Here is a 22,315-nt window from a genome sequence, read left to right as displayed (position 1 = left end):
ATTCAAGATGTCAGAGGAACTAAAAGTCTAAGACCAGAATCTCACATTTTTATTCACCCCGTGAATTTAAGTGAATTTGTCATTTTCTTTAAGACTGTGAAGAATTTCAGTACGTCAGTAAGACCTTTTAACGGACCTCAGACTTCAAAAAACGTTTATAGGAAACAACACTAACAAGTGATTCCAAGCAGACACAAAATTGTTGGTCAGTTGTTAAATATCAGAATAAAATCTTCTGACAGGTTGGGACGTGTCCACGGGTAGACGGCCAGCCACAGCTCATGAATTTCCCGTGGGAGGACGTCCCCCCCGCCAGATTTCCACTAACCCGGAGATATGAGTATGTAACGTGCAGTCAGCGTGCAGTACATGGTGTGACCACGGTGTGGCAGCACATGCAAAGACATGGCACCTTACACAACATCATTACCAAACACTGAAGGGGAGTTCTGTAACATGCAGCAGGAGCAGCCTGTGGTCCTGCTCTGTGACTGACGGTATGTAATCAGCAATCTGACAGAAAGCAGGAGGGATTTCATTTCTGTAACACGTTTCACAGCAGAGTGAGCACATTTTTATGACTCTTTGAAAACTTTGCTGTTTTTTCTGCAGTTGCTCTTAAAGTTTGCGCTGATGTTTTTCCCGTCAGTAGATTCGCCCGTCAGGTCAATAATGATTTTGTGTTGAGTGTCGAAGTTGTCATCTGTACTGACAGAGGGGTTTCTTTGGTTTTCTGACTCAGGAAGAATCTTTCGGGGGGAAATGAAGTCCTTGGTGTGTCTCTTGGCCTCTGTCAGGGCGGCCTCACCTTTTCCTCTAAATTGTGGTTCAGTGCGAAAACGCACAAGTGTGGAGTTTGGCAGCAACACGGCGCGATGTCTCCAAATTACGCGCGGCACAGACGTGAAGCTGATGAGCGAAGCTGCGGTTCCACTACTGAGGAAAAGAGATACTGGACCGAGCTGGGACCGGGCTGGAAGACGCACAGCACCTCAAAAGGCACCAGGAGCAGCCCCTCGCCTCTCTCCGTACATCCCATATACCAATCCACAGAGTAAAGCAGCTGCTCTCTTCGATATTCAGTCTCTGTTTGAAGAGGATGTCATCGCTGAACTGTGCTCCAGGCTGGAAGCTTTTCCCCGCAGTGACAGGGCAGAGGGACTGGCCTCTTTACTTGGAGCATGTGTTGAGTTTGGCCTGGAAGCCCACAGCCCTCCAGTCCTCACACTGATGAATGAGTGCCTGGAGCTGCTCTCCAACAGGGACATCGGGGTGGCACAACTCTGCCGCCTGGGTGAGGTGGTGTGCGCCCTGGAAGGCCGCCGGTCACGCGTGCTGACAGAGGTGTTGGACTGTGTGTGCGCTGCTGTGGAGGAGGATGTCGTCTCTCCCAGTGAGGCTGTCATTGTCTACTCCCTGCTGACGCGGTTTTGTGAGCCTGCCAGCCAGCAGCAGACCCGAATCCTGTCTGCTTTGCACACAGACACACGAAGGCTGGTCCACCGGCTGAAAGCCGGTCAAGTCAGTGATATTCTGCAGTCCTTGTTGAAGTTACAGCAGACACAGGTAGACACAGCAGCAGCATCGTCCTTGATTGTCTTTGATTCGTGATGACAAACCAGCTGTCACTTAAACATCCACAAATTTTAATCTCTGTCATTTAGGAACCACAATAATAATAATAATATTTAATGCGTTTACACGAAGTGTTGTGAGAACATATAATACTTGTTTCACAGGCTGTTTCCCTGGTGCTGAGGCTGAGTCACAGGGCATCGCGGGTCTTTAGAGCTTTTCGTGATGATGAAATCATGAAAGTACTCACTGCTTTAATGACTCTGGGACAGCATGATGGAGAGCTTGTGGCTGCTATGGAGAAACACTTGCCAGGTGTGTTTTTTATAGTTTTATTATACACTTAAATCAGTGCGTCTGTGACTGGTCTGATCAGATTTCACTATTTGTGTATTAAAAAGTAAAGACCGGAAAATAAGTTTTCATTCTGTGTCTCAGGGAGGCTGGGGAAGTGCGATCCAGAGCTAATCGGTGCCATCATGGAGTATTGTGTGCAGATGAGGTGCCGTTCTGAGCCACTCTTTGAGGCTGTGGCTGAAAACTTTGTACACCACGCTGAGAACCACACCACCCTTCAGATAGCCAAACAAATTGTTGCGATGGGGAGGCTCAACTACCTGCCACAGGTGAAGGTTTTCTCATATTCTCAGAGTTCATAAACAGATCATATGTTTTGCATATTTATTACAAATCTGCTGTAATGTGTCACCGTTCTGTTCCTCATCAGTGCTCCAGCCAGATGTTTAAAAAGCTGGAGAGCATCTTGTCAGAGAGGTTTTCACAGTTCCAGCCTCGCTCGCTGGTTGACGTGATGCACGCCTGCATCCACCTGGAATGCTTCCCTCTCAACTACATGACCAAAGTATTCAGCCCACACTTTCTACAGAAGCTGCAAGGTACACGCCGGGCTTTTATTTCAGACTGTGAAAAGCAGGAGGAGAGGAAAAAATCTGTCACTGTTCATTTTTAGGTGTTCCCATATTTCCTGTCTGAGAGGGATTCAGATGAATGATGTCTGTTATTTGCTGCTTAAACACTCTGGCTGAGAAACACTCTTCTGTTTCCTTAATCTAACATTTTCACTTGTTGCTGTCACTTCACATACAAACACAGGGTTATGTATTTATTTTAGTGCAGAAGTATCTGTTAGGTGTCAGCTGGGTGGTGTGATGGTTACACTGTCAGCTCACAGCAGAGTTTGTATGTTCTCACCGTGTCTGTGGAGTTTCTGCTCTCCGGCTTCCTCCCACAGTCTGAACCACCTGATGCCTGTTAGGTTCATTCTAAATTGGCTGTAGGTGTAAATGGTTATCCCTGTTTTTGTAAAAGACTGGTGATGTGTTCAGGTTGCACGCTGGGATAGGCTCCAGCCCAATTTTGAATCAGACAAGTGGAAGAAAATGGATGGATCTTGGTTTCTCTGCTAGCTGTCAAAAAGCATTAGCAAATAGAAACAACTTCTTTACAGTACAAGAATATATTACACATATAACCGCATGGATTATGGATTTACCCACAAGGCTACGCGGTGTCTCTGATGTAAGCTCTCTGTGTCCTACAGCACAGGGGGAGCCACTGGACAAAAACACACTGGGGCAGCTGACACAGCTCCACCTCTCCACCATGTTAGAGTGCACATACTACTGGGTAAGAAACTGTAAACAGGGTTATAATTTTTCATAATGTAAACATGAGTTCTGACTGTCAGAGACCTCAGAGGTGAATTATAACCACCACGCTCTCATTTAACTCGAAAACAAAAAGAACGTGTTGGCTCCTCTATAACAGAAGTGATTCGTCTTTACTGCTCTCCTCGGCAGGGTCCCAGACTGCCCTTCTTTCTCCACGTGAAGAGGTTTTCCTCAGCAGGCCAGGCCTTTGAGACACCAATGGAAAGTCTTTTATACAAACAGGTCAAAGGTCCTCTAGTACAGCTGCTGGGGGGCACATTTCACTCCACCAGAATGATTCATGGTGGATACACTATAGGTAAGCTACAACAGGAGACATGACACATCATCACAGTACCTGGAGTTCAGGTGAACCATTTGATTTCATGCTTATTACGTGCTCACTGGACATTTTGTTAGGTACAATCTGGGTTGGCCCCCCTCGTGCCTTCAAAGATTCAACAAGGTGCTGGAAATTTTCCTCAGAGATTTTGGTCAACATGTGAGCATCACACAGCTGCTGAACATTTGTCAGCTGCACGTCCTTGATGCAAATCTCCCAATCTGTCACATCCCAAAGGCTCTCTGTTAGACAGTGGAGGCCTTTTTAGTAAAGTGAACTCATCATCGTGTCTGAGATGATTTGAGCTTTGTATCCTGTATCCTGCTGGAAGCAGCCATTAGGAGATAGTACACTGTGGTCATAAATGGATGGACAAGGTCAGCAACAATGCTCGGCTAAGCTGTGGCATTTAAACGATGTTCAGTTGATACTTAAACACACCCCACACCACTACACCGCCACCAGCAGGCTGAACAGTTGATAAAAGGCAGGACGGATCTATGCTTTCATGTTCTATACTCAAATTTGTATCTGGATGTTGTAGCAGAAACTGCGACTCATCAGACCAGCAATATTTTTCCTTCTTCTCATGTCCAGTTTTGGTGTGAACTGTAGCCCTGTGTTTCTCACAGGAGAGGCACTCAGTCTGGTCTCCTGGTGCTGAAGCCCATCAGCTTCCAGGTTTCACAGAGATGCTCACCTTGGTTGGAATGAGTGGTTATTTGAGTTAGTTATGCCTTCCTGTAAACCAGGAGCAGTCGTGTTATTCTCCTCTTATTTTAATAAAACATATTTACGCAGAGACCTGCTCCTCCCTCCTCTATTTCAAACCACCCTCTGTAAACACTAGAGATGGCCGTGTGGGAAAATGTATAATATAAAATACTCAGAGCAGCACATCTGCCCCCAACAACATAACGCCTCCAAAGTTCCTTGGCTCACCTTTCTTTCTCATTCTGATGCTCAGTTTAAACTTCAGCAGTTGTCTGTACGCCTAAACGCACTGAGGTGCTTCCATGTGATTGGCTGATTAGATATGTGAGATGAGAGGTGTACCTAGCAAAGTAGCCGGTGAGTGTATTACCTGTGTGCTGGGATAGATCGTGTTGTGACGAGAAGTTCGTTTTTTCCATTTCTTCCTTTTTGTTAAGATGTGGAGATTTGCCTGGATGAGAGTGGATTTGTTCTGCCTCCGTCTCAGTGGGATCACACTTACAAGAGGTAAGAACTGATGTGACTCTCAGCGTTTCAGCAAATTTCAAATAAATTGTAAGAAAATGTGGCTGAGAGACTCCTCCCACCTGTGAGGCTTAACCATGCTTTAGATTTTGAATCAGCTGAAAATGAGAAGCCCTGTTTTGTTTAGAACAATTAAGTGAGTAATTAAGCTTTTCTTCATGTGTTGTGCGCGTGTAGAGTTGTGTTGTGTTTGGATGATCCAAACCATTTCTGCACCAACACACGACACCTGCTGGGGAAGGAAGTCACAAAGAGACGGCACCTCCAGAGGATGGGCATGGAGCTGGTGGAGGTAAGTGTGAAAAAACCTCAGAAGATATTCATGAAACTGAATTGCTGCAACCGGATAGAAAATGTAAGTTTTGTTTTGTAGTTAGAAGTTTCTTCTTTGTAAACTGAGAGGATCTAACAGATGGAGCAGTTTGTATAAGTGGGTTTGTTTTCTGTGGACTCTACACAGAAATGAACTCCTAACTTAAATTAATGCTATTGTTGCTCATTGAAATGAACTGTTAAATTCTCTTTTTGGCATGTTAACATCATATCTTTAAAGTTTTATATTTATTATGTTGGTCAAAAATATCAAAGCTGATCTGTATTTATTTTCTTCCTCGTCTCGTCGCTCTAACAGATCCCTTACTTTGAGTTTGAGAAACTGCAAACTGAAGAGGAACAGATCCAGTATCTTCACGACAAGATCTTTCCTGCTGTATCCAAGTTTAACAATCAAGCAGTGAACCAGTTAAACCAAAAATCCACAGTGAGACAAACCAGCTTATAATGTGCTCGGGGTACCAACGATACCAAGAGGCCAGCTCCAAAACCTGAGGATCGTGAACACAACAGCTGAATTTCCTGGCAGTCTAAGTGTTTGCAAGGATGGACAGACTGACGGGGAGTACTCTGTAATCTGTTACTCTCATACATCCCCGACACGTCGTCAGAATGTTGGATTAGAGGATTTATTCAAAAAAATGTTTCTTTACTGTTCTCATATAACAAACTTTTACCTTAACTTAAATTATACACATGCTTTCCATTAAAAGATTTTCTCAAACATTGTTACAACCTATAAGTAATATTTGAGAATGCTGTGGAGCGTCTGCTGCCAGCTGGGGTAGAGTAATAATTCCCTTTATTGCCAGCTTTTCTTGGTAATATGTATATTTAAAGCTATTTTCTATTCTGCTATTAATTTATTGTTGAAAATTATATTTACTATTATGTGAATAATAGTAAGAGAAATATTTAATGTAAATATTAAATGGCACTTGGTACGGCTCTAACCTTCGTCTTTAGCTTCTGTGTGTTATTTTGACTTTTTATAGGGAAGAACAAGAATGCCTCACAGACTGAAGATGATCAAGATTTCAGAATAAAATTCACACGAGATGTAAATAATACACAACTGTTGACGACACATGTAGTCGCTACAACACGTTCAGCATCTTATTAGTGTCAGAGATGAGTTTTCTCCGCCTCGGTCGGGGGTTTGGGCATCCTCCTCCTAATGGAGCAAACAATGCGTCAAATAATTAGAGTCCATTTCTGACTCGTGCAACAAACTAAAGAAAGGGGAAACGCTGCGAAGGCTAATGTGAGTGTGTCTGTACTCACCTGGTACTAACAGGTGGCAAGATATTAGAGCGGTGGCACGCCGTGAGGATAAGCTCTCCTCTGACAGCTTCCATCATCAGGTTCTGGAGGGTGTTCATCAAAACAAGTTCGCTCATGAAAGCAGACACATGTTCACATGTGTGGGGCGTGTTTCCTGAGCACCCTGCGCTCTCCTCGCTGCCCACTGCCCTGCTCAGAACCCGAGTCTGCGGTCTGGCGGGGGGAGAAGAGCTGGGGCACAAACACTGACAGGAGGAGGATGGAAACGGTGATCTGTCGGGAGAGGACGATCCCGCGGGCCGGTAGGTGTCGGGCTTGGAGGCCGAAGAAATCAGACGCTGGATGAAGGTAGAGTCATCAAGTATGTCGCTGAAATACGAAGAACATGCATGATTGATTTTCACAATGTTCTCATCTTAAATATCACCTATCTATAAATTAGAATAAATGAAATGCATAAGACAGGCTGTCTACTCTACACGTGGGCGGTACCGTAGCAGACAGCTGAGTATGTGGAAGAGGATCTCTTTGTCGGGGCTGTGTGCTGGAGCAGGAAGCCCAGTAGAGACAGTGGGTTCAGGATGATGCATCTGAACTGACTGAAGGCTTCTAATAACAGCAGGAGAAATGACATGTCATCGCTTCAGCATCTATAGTTAAGCTCAGGGATGAAGGACTGAACATATTCTGTATCTGATTTACCTATAATGCTTATTAAAGTAATCAGGACAGTTCTTTAGGTACTCTATAAGGTCATGGGAGTGTGCTGTGACCCTGAGATACAGCAGAGCAGGTCTGGGGGGGTCGGGGCGCCTCCATACTTTTGCTATCTGTCGCTGTGCCCACAGCTCAGCTGTTCTTAGCTTAGTGCCTGCACTGGCTGCTTCATAAACACTACTGGCACAGATAGGAGGAAGGGTCTAGAGTGGAAAGAGAAGACACAAACGTGAAGTCAGAATAAAAGCTTGATGTTCTTTTATAGTCTCATAATTATTTTAATAATAAAATCACAGAGACAACCTTATATTTTCTGAGTGGCGGACCTTTTCTTACAGGAACTGCTGGGAGTGTCTGTGACGAGACAAGGAGTGAAATACTTTTGATTTCTACATGATTTTAAAAAATGTAATAATTTGTCTTTAAAGTCAGACCTCATCGATCAGAACTCTTTGGCTCTCTGTGATGTTTTTGTCTGTGATTATAAATTCGTTTTTTTGTCTTTTTCTTTCTTCTTCCCAGTGCTGCAAAGCATCATTATACCGAGTACGTTCAGCTTCCAGAGTAACCTAGAGAAGAGAGGAAAAGGACGCAACAATTCAAGGAACTGATAAAAATAATAACAAAAAACTTGATTTATAACACAAGACAGAAGATGAACAAGGATAAAATGTTTTTAAAACATTTCTTTTAGGTAAAACTGAGCTGCATAAAACAAGACTGGATGTCTGAAGTGAGATGTTTAATCCTGCTGAGGTGGTTTCAAAAAGGACCCTGAGGTTTTTACCATATTAACTTTACAGACAGGGAGCTCTGTTGTTGTACTTATTTTAGCTGCAGTAGGTTCTATTCCATCCAGCATCAAAGCAGGCAAAGCTTTGAGTTTACGAATGTCAGTGGGGTTAAAAGCAAATAGAGCTGCATAACGTGCCTGCAGGTGACACGTGGCAGGGGTAACATGTATAAAGGAAAGAGGAGAGGTCCAAGCACAGAACCCTGAGAAGATGCATCTGACCCTGAGTGGGTAAGGTGGCCTGTGACTTTCCCAGGGCAACAGTAAGCATTGCTGCAAACAACGATAATGCACCACACCACACTGCAGTTTCTGCACAGAAATGGTTTGTGGAACATGACAAAGACCTCATTGTACTGACTCAGTGGTGTGAACTGGGCCTTTATGCCACCTGTAACAAAACCTAAACTTTACGATGATGCAGCTGTGTTACCTGACAGACGACATCCAGCTGATAAACTGTGGGGTAATCAGTAGAAGTGAAGGTGAGGACACAAAGGGCACACTCCCCCGGACAAAGACGACCTCGGTCTGGGTGGATCTGCACAACCTGACACAGCACATCAAAGCTCATCAACATGAGAAAGAGAATAAAATAATGGCTTGTACAACAATGAATACAAGCCATGTTTGTGTGAAGAGGGCGGATCTATGTTTTTCCTCAAAATCTAACCAAACTGTGGCTACCTTTGCACCGTCCTCTTCCTGCTGGTTGGTGTGCCAGGGCAGGTCCCATTCATAGTGGGCAGTGTCTGCGCAAGACACGTTGGTGAGGAAGAAGATTCTTGAAGACTGTGAGCACACAGGGATGTCACCTAGAAAGATGCTGTCCTCAGACAGGAACAATACCTGCATAAAGCAAACATGTTAGAATTCAATAAAAATAATATTTGAATGATACACAAAGAAGATTAAAATGAATGTAGTCTCACCTGTCCCGGGAAGGGCACCCTCTTAACACTGGGTACAAAAGCTTGACAATCACTGCTGTTACAGTGGTTTGAGGAGTCCTGTGTAAGGCTGCTAAGCCCACGTCCCTCAAACCTCATGACCGCTGAGTCACTACCTCTGATGTGGATAGGAACATCTACCTGGGGATACAGAAACGACAGAGTGTGTTTATCGTTATTGATCCGTTATCATTCTAATTCCTCTTGATTTCTAAATGATTATTACCTAAATGATAACAATGCCAGCTGGTGAAGTACAAAACACAATTCAAACCCAGTTCCAAAAAAGGCAAAATGTAAATAAAAACAGAATCTCATAAACTCTAAATAAATAAATACATACATGTATATATGCAAACCAATTCATTCTGTTTTTATTTACATTTTTAAACAGCAGCCCAACTTCTCTGGAATCGGGTTGTGTAAATATCCTGACGACAGGGTAAGATGTGCAGAGTATGGTGTCATTCGTACGTGATACGTCTTAGCCTCTAACGGTGAGAAGATCCATTCCAGCTTGGCAGTTTTCCCTGGAGGAATTTCTCCTTGTGGATTGAGGCAGCGCAGCACTGGATGGTCAAAGTTGTCAACTTGAAGCTGTGACAACACAGCTGTGTCCACTTCATAGCGCACTGGCACTGCCCCACCATTGTGTAATTCATACACCTGCGTGGTAAACAAACGATCACAAATCTTTTCGTTCCAAGCGTTGGGCTGTAAACATCCTCTCACTGCACACACTTGCAGAGAACACACACCTGCTTTGGAGGACTGCAGTCTCCAATAGTTACGGAGGTGAAGAAGTGTTGGTGGGAGTCAAAGTGGAGATATGGCTGATCCCTCTCCACCGTCACCCCCTGAAAGTTCAGCTGCACACAGGAATACATGAAACGGACGCAAAGACAATGAAAACAATCGAATGCAGCAAATGTGCTGATGTTAAAAGAAAGTACATCATCCCTTAAAATGTGAACTGTCACATGAATAAGTTAAAAATGTTTCTTGCAGAATGCCAAGTGCTTGCTCGTAGGGGGTTGTTTGATTGTTGGGTTTTCTCCGTATTACTGTGGGGTCTTTACTTTTCAAAATAAAGTGCCATGAAGCGACTGCTGTTGTAATTTGGTGCTATATAAATAAAACTGGATTATTTGACTTCATAAATATCTGTTTGTCATGCCTCTCATTCATTAATGTGACATACCATCACAAAAAAAGGTCAAAAATGTAAAAGGAGCACAAAGCTAGCAAAACTGTCAGGTGACTTATTATTACTGCACTGTCAGACCTGCGTAAATATAAAGTTTTTAAAAGCCTCACCAAGATTTCTCTGCCATATGAGAGCTTGAACACAACAGGAAAGTGATCTGTCCCAACAAAGACGTGACTGTGAACGACAACGTTTTGAATATTTTGGTATCAGTTTATTAGTTCATTGGTTAATAAATTAATTTGCTTCAGATTTTAGTCAGTGTGTATATGATTATGGGACATGTACAGTCATGATTTCTGACCTGTAGCTGAAGTGTACTGCCCTCTTCTGGCCTGGGTGCAAAGTTCCAGCGCGAGGTGAAACACTGAACAATTGGTTGTCCTGAACCTGTGAATAACATGAAACATTACTCTTTTTTTTTTTTTTTATCTCTGTCTTATCATAATATTGATATTTTTTCTTGCAAAATGGAATAAACATAAGACACAAAAAAGCATGACCTTCATTTGGGACAGCTCTGTGTTACTGAACTCTCCCGTCACTGCCCAGTACTCCAACTCTATCTGTTGATCCTCCGGAAACAAGAACGCCCTAATATCAAAGAAGAAGACAACAATCAGTAGATAGTAGCATTTACCTTCAAACCATCACATACGCTCTACTTTCAACAACAAAAATCAAAAATGACAGGGTGTGTAGAGCAGACTGGTCTGTAATAATAGTATACTTTATGGCATGTTATCTACATACCAGTGTACAGGAATACATCCAGGGTTGTGAAACATCAACATAAAGTCTGAAGGATCTGAATCAACAGGAGCCGAACCAAAGTTGAAATCCAGCATGGTTTTGGTGAAGATGGAAGGACTTGTGTGCAGGCTAGAGACAGATGGAGATAACAGGGTGGTGCACACACCACACCCAGACACTGCAGGTTTAAAATGACTGTTTATCGTTCAGGAATTACAAACTGTTCTACACAAATACAAAATAAATCAAATACAAAAATTACCATAAATACCAAAAAACTTTAATTATTCCAGTGTTGTGTTTCTGTTTCGTTTAGTTTTTTTGCTTGTTTCAGACGCTGACCTGTGCCTGGTGGGAGTCTGAAAGGTCAGTTCTTCAGAGGACGGGTTGGACAGCAGCTGGTCGTTGAGACAGTCCAGTGAGAAGAGTTTCCATATGTGTGTCTTGCTGAGTCTACCCACACAGCTACAGCTCCACGCATCAATCGCCTGCAGGGTGGGAAACACACCCCTGGCTCGCACTTCACAAACCGCTTGGGGAGATGACATCACACATCCTGGAGAGAGACAGACAGGGAGAGCAGGATAAAACAGGCAGTGTTGCTTAATAATGACTTGGAGTTAAATTGCAGTAAACATTTAAGCATATGGAGTGTGTATGTGTTCTACCACTGGTATTCAGAGTTGTATATGTGATGGTCCAGAGGTACTCGGCTCGTCTGTTCGGTCTGATTGTGGATCGGACCACCATGGTGGAGTGAGAGGCAAGTGTTCCCCTCTCCAAGTCCAGCTGTAGGGCTAAAGGGACACACAGATTCAGTCTCACTAGTAGAATCAAAAAGTACAGAGTGCAGATGAACGTATACGTGTACAGTAACACAAAATGAGATACCACTTGGCTGAGCTGCAGAGTCAGAGTGATGTTCATCATCCAGAAGTATCTGCTGCACAGAGAGGCAGAAGGAGACTGGACAGGGGCTCTTGTTTACTACAGGAATCTCAACAGTTCGACAGCTTCCAACCAAAGTCTCTCCCACATCAAGGATGGATTTCTCTGCCTGGGAAGGAAGGCACCTCTAAAGATCTACTGCTGTTCCAAAGCTACAGAAAATGATTGCTTTAATTTTCTTGCAATATTTGTCTACGGTTATGACTGACCCACAAAAAACAAAAACATGCATGTGTACATATTAAAATCACTCAAACACACAAATAGTTCCACCTCTATCCAGCCCCTGGATCCCACTCCCTCCACTACAAGGGTGAGGTGTGACTTGATGGATCCATGTGACTGGACAGGCCAGTAGGTTAGAGTAGGTTCTAGTGTGTATGCGTTCTCTGCCAGCGGACTGAAGGTCCACGTCTGGATCTGTAGTAAAAATAAACAAATTAAACAGCGTTTTTTTAGTAAGTTCCACAGTTACTGTCTACATAAATGCGCAGTGTGCACTCCTCTCTCAGTCTCTCACAGAGCACTCATTGGGATGCAGTTCACCAGCATCTGGTTCGACAGAGATAAGCTCCTGGTCTGGCTCCGGAATGCTCCACTGGAATCTATCATGAAAGGAAATCAGAGAAAGCCAGCTGTAGACAAGATTAATGATCCTGAGGTAAGTCCAGACTACAAACAATACACTGAAAAATGTCAGAAAACACGACCAGAATAAGAGTGCAGAAACAAATCAGCCAGCCGACCTCACTGGCAACAGGCTTAGGTTCCTGATGTGATGGGTGCGCTGGGCCTGCGAGCCCACTGCTGTTGGCTGGAAATATAAAGTGCTGCCTCCTTCCAGAGACACACACAGCTTTTCCACCACACTGACGACTGTCAGTTCCTGAAGAAGAAAGGGACATTAACAGACAGCAAAATAAAAATAAAGTAAAAAGTGAGTGACTGTTGACTGACGGGTCTTGTGCAGGGCCGCACCTTTGTGAGTTTAGATGCATTGAGCTGCAAGTGTAATTTAAACCCCTGGTCAGAACTATACTCTGCTGGCACTGCTCTGAGGGACAGGATCTGGTGATCTCCTGGCTGGATCAAACCACAGCTTGGAACTACAAACACTGATTCTGCCAGGGCAGGGTTTGAGCTGCGCTCCAAACAGAAAGTGAGCGGCAAGTCTCCAACATTGTGAAGCAGGACTGTCCGATAGGAAATGACACTGAGGGCTGGAAACACCTAGTAGAACAAAATCATTTAGAAACAGTTCAGCAAGCTCTAGATGTTGTTTCTAAGAAGGAATATTTGATTCATTATCTTAAAGATTTTCCTCATGAGTTGGGATTTGAAGAAAGTGCATCTTTTTTGTTCTTACCACGTGAGGGGGATTTACGGAGCAGCGTGGAGTGAAGTGTTCTTTGCCTGGCTGAAAGGAGTGGCCAATGACTCTGATGGTCACACACCAAGGCGGACACACACCTGTGTCTGGACTGTCCTGCAGAGTCCAAAGATGCATGATTGACAGCATAGGTTTGAAAGCATGTGACTGTTTAAGACCAGGTTATACTAAGTCAAAAAAGCACCGCTGCCTGTTGTAATGCACAGTTTACCTCAGTGTATAAAATAATAATACCTTGTAGTATGCAAAGCACTCAAGTTGTGCTCCGTGCAGAGTATTGAGCTGCTTGGGCGCGTACGTCACTCTGAACAAGGTGGACTTAAGTGGAGCCAAGTCACAGGATGATGGAGAGATGGAGAATGGAGACTCCTGGGCGGCAGTCCACACGAGACTTAAAGGGAAATACATAAAATATAAGCATCAGCGGTCAGATATTAAAGGTAGATTTCAGACAGAAAAACAAAAACAAAAAAAAATGTCTCCTGTCATCAAAAGAAGCCGCGCTGCAGGACAGGAAGACGTACCTGAGTTTCCCCCTGGTGTGGTTTGTGATAGAGACCGACTGCGTAAAAGCAGATGAAGGAGATGAAGAGGATGTATGCTTGTGATTAAACAGCAGTTCAGTCGGGGCCACAGATACACGTAGTAATGACAATGAAGATGTCAAACAGAGAGGATCCGTGTGCCCCAAGCAGGCCCGGTAAAACTCTTCCATGGCCGTGGCTGACATGAACTGCTGTAAAACAACACAGACAACGAGTCAGAGGGACAAGGCTAAGCCTTCTCTGATATTTAAATACAGAAATGTGAAAATGGAAGCATACCCCCTCCACAGGGGAGTGCAGCCCTTTCTGGTCAGACTCTATTTTATGACCTCCCCGCAGGGCTGCCGGGGCATGTGGTGAATTCTGTCTGCAGTCCTGCTGAAGCGTGTGCAGAACCAAGTGTTCAGGTTTTAGTATGGCAGGTTTCTGGTGCCCTGAGTGGCAGGTACCAATCAGGTCAAGAAACACCGGCTCCTAAAAGGGACATTATGTAAGCACATAGGTAGAAATACTTGTCTCCGTGCTGTGTTTAACATGTCTTACCCCGTCCAGTACGAGACATGCCACTCTCCTGTAGTGTGCATTAGGCTGCTTGGGCCTGTAGGCTGCCTTCACTCTGGTGTGGCTATGTGGGAGAACAGCGCCACTTGCTGGTAGGATACTAAACACACTGTTCCCACTACAGTCAATATCCCATTGGTAGAAAGCCTCAGCAGTGGAAGTATTAACGAGCTCCACCGTCCGTACAACTGATCCTCCTGCTTCAACACATTCAAAATCCACCACAGAGGAAGACAAGGCAACTTTGGGACCTGCAAAAGGAGATTATCTGGGTTATAAACTATCTTCCTTTTATTATTTGAAAATAAAAATTTCTTGGGAGTGCACATGTGCTTTACTAAAGCTACAAAGAAACTGAGTTTTCCTTCATGTCTGGTCCTCTTACCGATACAACGCCCAGAGAGTTTGAGCAGACTTTCACTGAGTGTGCCTTTACAGTTTAGAGACAAGTACTCCACTGAAACAGTATCCACCGCAGCAGGGGAGTAAGTGACTGAAACCCGCCGTGATCCACCAGGAGCCACCTTACCACGGGTGACATGACAGCTGAACTCTGATCCAAACGAGGGCACCCCACCACGCAGCCGTGACAGAGAAAAAGACGCCGTTACCTGCAGGAAAGGATGCAAAGACGTGTGGGAGAAGGCTTCGAGCGTGAACTTTTGCACTTACGTGTCTTTGTGCACCACCCACCGGAGAGGGGTTAAAAATGTCAAAGTGTTTCTGCAAACTCTTGCCAACAGCAACAGGACCAAAGTCCACCAGTGGGCCACCATTATCTTCTCCCCCTTTGCTGCTGGGATTTTTCACCAGTAGATGCGGATATTTAGCTTAAAAAAGCAAGATAAAAAGTTGCAGGTAAAACAGATGCTTGAAAGAGCGATGAGTCAGCTTTTGACTATTTGAAGTAGATCTAAAAATACCTAGAGTGGAATTTTACAGGGAAAACAGTATTTAGGCTAACTTTGTACTATAAACAAAATTCCTCCTTTTATATTTTACTTTCATCGTATGATGCTGCAAACGTTATCTTTATGGGAATGGGCCAAGCCCATCATTTTATATTTTGGTCATGATGTACAAGTAAACGAGATAGTGAGGAGGCTGACAGTTATGACAGTTTCTCACGCTAACCCTTACCCACTGACACTGTGGGTCACATCTTTGGTTTGCTAGTTACAGTACCTAGTCCCTGTAGGAGGACAGTGCAGCTGCTCTGGAGCTTGCCCTCCTCTCCAAACCTGCAGAGAGCCTGCTGCTGGTACACCAGTGCCTCCTGTGGCCGGAAGACCACTGTGGTGTGACACTCCTGACCAGGTTTCAGCAGGCCCTGCTCTGGACTGAGCTGGAAAGGTGCAGGACACTCCCACTGGAAGTAAGTATGGAGTTTACTACAGGATTAAATAAAAAAGAGGCGATTAAAGTAAAATAAAAACAAGCGTTCTATTTTCTATTTCCTCCCAACATAGAAAACACATATACAGGTTAAATGAAATACACACAGAGACATAATGGTGTACCTGGCATTTTTTAATGTGAAATCAGTGTGTGTGGAGTGTTCAACAGCACAGAGCGGGAGCTTCACAGACTCAGGAACCTCCAGGGTGTGAGAGGGAACGACGGCACGGAGGCATACATGAAAGCTGCCTTCTTTCCCTTGAAATTCAATGCTGTCCTCATACTCACACTGTCTCAGACACACACAGCGGTACACAAGCAGAAGACATCAAAGCACAAAGTGAGCTGCTGTATTTAAATAGTTTATCATCTACTCAGGATTTTATTGAAACAGTTAAATTACTTTTATATTTATCTGCTCTCTACACATCAGTTTGTATCATGTAAGGTTACTGACTACAGAGATACTGCTACATAAGCATGCAAGCATGTCTACCTTACATTTGAAAGCACTAGTACATTTCATATTTCAAAATCAGTGAAGATCAAGTAGTATTCTGTCTGATTTTGACATGTGTTACCCTTTGAAGAGGTTTAAAGGTGACTTGTATGGAGAAGGAAGTCCCGGGACTGATGACAGCTATGTGAGGAGCCAAGGTGAAGAAAATCTTGGACACAGGAGGCCTGTGAGGGGAAGAGAGCGACGTGTTATCTGCAGGGATGAAACAAAGCTTAGCTTTGCACAGAGCAGATTAAACACCTTATGTGTAGCTTCTTTAGCTTGTTGTGGACGTTCTTTAACACTAATGTCTTGGTAAATTCTCTGCCCAGGTCCCAGTCCTCCCAGGCCAGCTCTGGTCTAGTTTCCAGTCCAAAGAAGCAGTTTCTTTGGCTTGGTGCTCGTCGCTGACACTTCCCAACCCTCTGCCTGTGGGGAATCCCTGGATCCTGGCAGGTGGGGTGTTACAGGAGATGTGAGTTTTGGAAAAACACAAAAAAAACATTTATTCCAAATTCAAAACAATATTTAACATCTATAGTGGACCTGAAACAGTCATACAGCAATGTCTCTTTGAGAAAAGGCAACTACATCTTCAAAATGATACATTTTTGTACAAACTTTACATTGACCAACAGGAATGGATGAAGTCATTCAGTGAACTTTTTTTTGCACACAGTATATTTCAATTAAAGATTTGGCTTGATAAGAACAAATTATGATTAAATGTGAATAAACTTTAATGATGTTAGTTGTAAATGGATTAAATACAAATATAAAGATCCAGATAGATGTTGTTGATACTGAAAAAGTCAGTGTCACATAATAGATAGTTAGAAAGGACACATTAAATATATTCATCCTTCAGTGTCAACCAGCAGCACTAAACAAAGCAGAGCAGGCCTAGATTTCACATCACTCCATGTTCACCTTATTTAAGCTATTGTTCAAAGGCCTGGGACAGTAACTACACAAGTACATTACACTCACTTTTTATTCTTCAAAAACAAAAAGCAGTTTGGATCTTTCACATTGTAGGCCACAAGGATCATACCATTTCACTATTCCTACAGCTTGAAATACTGAAATTTACAGATCAGTGAAATTCAGCACAAATTCCCAGAAGAAAAACAAAATTACCAGCAACTATTCATATTTTTGTTTGTTTGTTTTTTGCGAAAAGGAGGTCATAATTTAAGGGCTTTTGCAACTTTTGCAACAAACATAAATTCAGTGAAAAAGAAGTATAAAGATATGATCTTCATCAGATAGGAGAGGAAGATGTTGAATTTCAGTCAGTGTTTCTGTTTTCAGTTGCTACTTGCTTTGCTGTGTGGAGCACAATTATGGAGCTGTGAAAACAAGATAATACGGGAATAATTTGTATTTTATGTAGCGTACATATTATGTGTAGTTAGAAATGTGTTCACTGCTGTTATTGAGGTTTAAATCAATAGGGAAAGTGGATAAATAAACACTGATAACTTTGTGAGATAGTAGTGTTTTTTTTACTGGATTATTTTCTGTATACTGTTTACATTATTGACATAAAGTGAACAAAACTAAACAAACACAGTTTCCTAAATGTGAGCACAGCTTCGGGGTTATTACAGAGAACAGAGCACCTGCTTTGGCTGATGGACAGTTTATGTTTGGCAGTGTGGGTTATTCTCACAGATCTCAAACAGGAAAAAAACAATGATGCCAAACTTTACTTTGATATCGTTGCCAGTGATGGAGGGCTCCCACGGAGCGGCACACACCAGAGGGTCAGGACCCCGAGTCTCCGCTAACATGGCTGTAAAGGAAGAAGACGCTTAGTCCTCGACACAAAAGGAAACACGGGGAATGGTAACGTAGCTCTTTCCCGTTTAAGACACACATTTTACGGTAGTAACACAAACTGGTTGGTGGCTAAAAAACAACTTCACCTTACCGACACGCGGAGAAAACTCTTCAACTAACTCCTACTTTTTATTTGCCTCAAAAATGAAGACGAAGAAGAAAGAACATACCGCGAACACCAGCTACAGACATGGGTCAGCGTTGTTGTCGTTTCCATAGCAACAAGCCTCCAGAAGAAATTACGGCGACTGATAAGGGTCATTTGCAAACTGTAACGTGAGGACGTAACCAGAGCCCTGCAGTAGTGACGCTGTGACGTAGTTTTAGGGTACGTAAATGCACGGATGCAGAGTTATGTTAGAGAGAGGTTATAGCAGGTCCTTTAAGTGGTTCAGCCACACTATGTCTACTTTATTAAATTATAGAACTTTAATTATAATTCATAATCCAAAGTTTCTCATTTTTTTCAACAAACTTGAAAACACATGAATTTAAGGTAGTTTCGAAAATTTTATTAACAAGCAAACAAAACTCTGAAACTGCATTGCAAAAAAAAGGGAAATATATTAAATTCTATAACTGTTAAATTATATATTTTTTACAGAGTACAAGGGGAATGAGAAGGCAAACTTGAAAAGCAAGGCATGCAGATATTTCATTGAGTCCATGGCTTTAACTAAATACAAGCATTTCCAAGAAACTAAAACAAAGGGAAAGCATTCAATATCATAAAACAAACTACATTCCTAAAAAAAAAATACAGTAGCAACACGGCAGTGTGCTTGTTATGTGTTTATAATGCCCTGAAACGTCAGCTGAGTTCACGTAAATCACATATTGTAACGGACCAGGAAGCCTGGATAATAATACCATCCACACTGACACCATTTGTTTTATTTTATGTCTGTCTCATTGTCTACTACCTTCTATGAAAGTGCCATTATCACCCGTTCATGTAGTTTAATTGCATGCGTGTACAAAGATAAATGTGTTTATTGCAGGTGGCAGGACAGGGAAGTGGGCTTTAAATCATAAAGATAAATTCAAAAAGTCTGAATTATTTGTTGATTTTAAAGTCATAACTCATGGATGGATAGCTGGCTATTAAAGCATTAAATGTTTAGGTACATAACAATTGAACAGTTCTGATTTCATGTAATATTAATAACAGACTGAGAAGTTTGGAGTTGGTTTAGCACTATGATCCAGGCTGTAAAAAACGAACTAACCAAGCAAAACTTTTAACAAAACGTTGTTTTCATTCCACTGTCTTCGTGCACAGGATTGCAATGGCATTACCATTTTAATAATAATGAACATAAGAAGACATATAATAAAAACATGGACGAGTTTATGATGGGAAAGCCCCAGTTTTTGTTCCTGGGCCTCCCTCCTCGATCTCCTCCTCTGAGTAAGAGTTGTAGTTTCCCATTTCTCCTCCTGAATGCCTCGTGAACCCAACAGAGCCAAAGGAACTTTCTCTCAGCTCTTTTATCTGCTCTTTCTCATCCTCGTGTTCCCCTGCTATCTCCTCCTCATCCTCTAGGCTCAAGGTGCGAGAGCCACCGTGACGTTTGATACTCTTCAAATCCATCCCGCTTCTTTCTCTGTCCGCGAGGCTGCTTGGAGTTACTTGTTCCCTAGTTTTGCGACTTCTCTTCCACTTCATCCGCCTGTTCTGGAACCAGATCTTAACCTGGAAATGGCAGGAATCATCACAGTTTGGACTATTTAGTAATGTAGCTGGCTGAACTGAGAATAAATGAAGTTGGTATATGAAATGCAAACAAGAATGTAGCAAAAATGAAACACCAGGGAGCTGTTAATGTTACACACAAAAAATAGCCAATGTTGGCTTATATGGTCATTCACTAACTTTGTCAGCATAGTCTAACCTGAGTCTCTGTTAGCATGAGCGAGGTGGCCACTTCAAACCGTTTAGGCCTGGATAGGTACTTGTTGAGCTTGAACTGGTTTTCCAGTTCCAGCAGCTGCTGACTGGTGAAAGCTGTTCTGGGCCTCCGACACTTCCCCAACAAACCTGTCTGAGATGGTGCTGAGGAGAAACCAGAAACGGGCCCAGACAAATTATTTATGACATATCAATGATATTAATTTGTCTCTGCAAGTGGAAATATTTCACTTGTTATGACTGGTAGGCCTGTAAGGAAGCAAATCATATGGTGGCCTACACAAAGGTAATCTATAAATGGGATTAAGGAGGAAAGGAAATATTACAAAATCCCAAATCCTTGTTTCTCATTGCTGTCTGGAAGCCACGGGCCAACCTGTGTCACAGTGTTTCTGTCAGTTAACAGTTATTGCTTTGATGGAGGGTCATAATAACAGGATTGCTGCAGAGGAGTAATAAACTATCACAGGGGTCCATTACCTTAATGAAAACACTATAAGTGTGGTCTGTGTCAGGTGTTACCTTTACCATAAACATTGCATGTTATTTGTATGACATAAATCGTCCTCAAATTACAGCTTCTCAATGTCAAAGCACGTTCAGTACGAACACACAGGTAATACTGATCTTTACAATAAACGACCTCAGAGAAAAACACATGCAGCTGTGCACCAAACAATCAATAACTAAAGAAAAAATGTAGAATCAATTTACTCCGACATGAAGTGCTTTATTATTCTACATAAATTAACACACTGGCCAAATACATGATCAACAAAGCAACACTGCAACTATTAAATTATTATTTAAATGTTAATACCAAGCAGACGAATGTTATAACAAGTTTTATTAAATATTCAAAAACTTTGATCCAAAAATTAAGATGTTGAAAAATTCTAACCATGTACGAAAATAACAATGATAAAGTTTATAGGCGAGAAAAATGCACAACTGTGGAAACAAACACGCAAACTCACCGTTATATTCTCTGAGTCTGGGCATCATCATCCCGGCTCTGATCCAAGGCTCCAGTGGGAGCGCCCCGGTGGCCCCCTTCAGCTGCTCCGGATACGGATGGACCAGCTGCGTGAAGCCGGGGTACATGAAGGCGGTGTGCTGGCCTCCGAGGGCCGCCACGGGATACACAGAGCCCGGGTGCATTCCGATGAGACCCACCTGATGCAGGGCAGGGAATCCCGACTGGGACAGGTTGAAGAGATGAGACTTGGAGAGGACTTCAGACTGCGCCGGAGACGAGTTTGAGGAGTTTGGATGAGGGGAGGAGGGCGTCTCTGAGCCGCCGGTCGACAGCGGGCTGTCTCCGGGGCTCCTGCTGTGATACAGTCCGGGGGACGCACTGTCCGTGTCCGTCCTCTGGTCCACGTCGTGCGCCAGCAGCGCATCAATTCGAAAGTTTTTGGATTTCTCCATGTTGGCTGTCATTCTGACTCGAGATGTGTCCTCTGAACAGTTGATGTTATTTCGTGTGAAGCGTTTTTGTTGTTTTTAAAACCCGAACCTAAACTTAAATAATGAAATAAACTCTTCTGATGAACTTTCGCTTTTTCTCTAAGGTCTTGATACACGGGTTAAGCTTGTCATTCCCCCTCACGGAAGAAATGCCTTTTTTCTGACCCACTGCACGAACTCTGCGTGTAAAAAAACACTTCACCGCTCCGACAGTGAGCGCAAAAATTACTCGAACCCAAGCGCACGACAAAGTCTGCTTTGTTGTGATTGGCCAGAGCTCTGCAGAAGCACAGGGGCAGGATACTCACAAACTCTTCTGGTGTTAATTGATCTCGTCCTTCTTATGCATACAACTAGGTCACAGAAATGGCTTCCTGTAAGCCCCTGTTAGAACCATTTAGGCTTCGATAAATCTCAAAGAAAGCAGAAAAGATTAACCTGTGTAGGAGGACTTTGTAAAAAGGAAAGAAAGATTAATAATGTGAACTTCTTCTTCCTTAAATGTCTGCGTCCTCTATCTTTAACCCTGTTTCAGGTGAAGTCGAGGTGTAGTTTTCTCACACAACCTCTTACACACTCATTATATTACACATCCAACATGTGTGAGGTGCAAACACTCTTGACGACTATATTGCCTTAATTGCTGTAATCTTACTCAGAGTTATGACAAAAATTAATCATTTTACAGCTAACTCTTGATTAAACTTTATAGCCTGCTAAGGTTGACAGAAACCCAACTGTTCTTATCAGCGGCCGCTTCCATGATTATCGTCATCACCACACTACAGAGCACATAAAAGGGCAGTAAACTGAGAGAAAGCAAACTTTTCTTTGTTTTCCCCCACTGTAGATTAGAACCACACCGGCAAAGTAGACACAGGTG

General features: G+C 43.0%; 3 protein-coding genes across 3 annotated transcripts; 1 reads left to right on the top strand and 2 right to left on the bottom strand.

Annotated features, from left to right (window-relative positions):
• The first annotated feature begins 762 nt into the window (after positions 1–762).
• Positions 763–5,932, top strand: LOC134646378 (FAST kinase domain-containing protein 3, mitochondrial-like). Its single transcript, XM_063500260.1, has 9 exons — positions 763–1,521; positions 1,740–1,890; positions 2,014–2,201; positions 2,303–2,471; positions 3,137–3,222; positions 3,396–3,564; positions 4,740–4,809; positions 5,005–5,119; positions 5,459–5,932. The coding sequence occupies exons 1-9, from the start codon at positions 763–765 to the stop codon at positions 5,606–5,608; spliced, it is 1,857 nt and encodes a 618-aa protein (XP_063356330.1). The 3' UTR covers positions 5,609–5,932.
• A 303-nt stretch (positions 5,933–6,235) lies between these two features.
• cfap65 (cilia and flagella associated protein 65) lies at positions 6,236–18,001 on the bottom strand. Its single transcript, XM_063500256.1, has 34 exons — positions 17,921–18,001; positions 16,467–16,654; positions 16,288–16,390; positions 15,829–15,995; positions 15,494–15,699; positions 15,002–15,138; positions 14,694–14,919; positions 14,291–14,559; positions 14,027–14,221; positions 13,727–13,938; positions 13,437–13,593; positions 13,179–13,298; positions 12,791–13,042; positions 12,559–12,698; positions 12,333–12,417; positions 12,086–12,232; positions 11,756–11,921; positions 11,533–11,661; positions 11,207–11,420; positions 10,865–10,993; positions 10,615–10,705; positions 10,416–10,501; positions 10,222–10,288; positions 9,663–9,773; positions 9,379–9,570; positions 8,887–9,045; positions 8,642–8,803; positions 8,388–8,504; positions 7,596–7,730; positions 7,465–7,515; positions 7,147–7,364; positions 6,937–7,053; positions 6,445–6,813; positions 6,236–6,334 (listed from the first exon to the last, which is right to left on the bottom strand). The coding sequence occupies exons 1-34, from the start codon at positions 17,999–18,001 to the stop codon at positions 6,286–6,288; spliced, it is 5,247 nt and encodes a 1,748-aa protein (XP_063356326.1). The 3' UTR covers positions 6,236–6,285.
• A 1,400-nt stretch (positions 18,002–19,401) lies between these two features.
• LOC134646375 (motor neuron and pancreas homeobox protein 1-like) lies at positions 19,402–21,393 on the bottom strand. Its single transcript, XM_063500254.1, has 3 exons — positions 20,940–21,393; positions 19,946–20,106; positions 19,402–19,746 (listed from the first exon to the last, which is right to left on the bottom strand). The coding sequence occupies exons 1-3, from the start codon at positions 21,391–21,393 to the stop codon at positions 19,402–19,404; spliced, it is 960 nt and encodes a 319-aa protein (XP_063356324.1).
• Positions 21,394–22,315: the final 922 nt, after the last annotated feature.

The sequence above is a fragment of the Pelmatolapia mariae genome, linkage group LG16_19 (genome assembly GCF_036321145.2).
Source record: "Pelmatolapia mariae isolate MD_Pm_ZW linkage group LG16_19, Pm_UMD_F_2, whole genome shotgun sequence".
Taxonomy (NCBI): Eukaryota; Metazoa; Chordata; class Actinopteri; order Cichliformes; family Cichlidae; genus Pelmatolapia; species Pelmatolapia mariae.
Note: the sequence above shows the minus strand (reverse complement) of the source record. Positions and strands in the feature narration are given on the sequence as shown.

Coding starts and splice junctions, on each gene's coding strand:
- LOC134646378 (XM_063500260.1), top strand. CDS start 763: ATGAAGTCCTTGGTGTGTCTCTTGGCCTCTGTCAGGGCGGCCTCACCT. Junction 1,891..2,013: donor TATGGAGAAACACTTGCCAG/GTGTGTTTTTTA, acceptor TCTGTGTCTCAG/GGAGGCTGGGGAAGTGCGAT. Junction 2,202..2,302: donor GGCTCAACTACCTGCCACAG/GTGAAGGTTTTC, acceptor GTTCCTCATCAG/TGCTCCAGCCAGATGTTTAA.
- cfap65 (XM_063500256.1), bottom strand. CDS start 18,001: ATGTTAGCGGAGACTCGGGGTCCTGACCCTCTGGTGTGTGCCGCTCCG. Junction 12,233..12,332: donor TGCATCCCAATGAGTGCTCT/GTGAGAGACTGA, acceptor TTTTTACTACAG/ATCCAGACGTGGACCTTCAG. Junction 10,502..10,614: donor CAGAGCTGTCCCAAATGAAG/GTCATGCTTTTT, acceptor TGTTATTCACAG/GTTCAGGACAACCAATTGTT.
- LOC134646375 (XM_063500254.1), bottom strand. CDS start 21,393: ATGGAGAAATCCAAAAACTTTCGAATTGATGCGCTGCTGGCGCACGAC. Junction 20,107..20,939: donor CAGACTCAGAGAATATAACG/GTGAGTTTGCGT, acceptor GTTTCTCCTCAG/CACCATCTCAGACAGGTTTG. Junction 19,747..19,945: donor TCATGCTAACAGAGACTCAG/GTTAGACTATGC, acceptor TGCCATTTCCAG/GTTAAGATCTGGTTCCAGAA.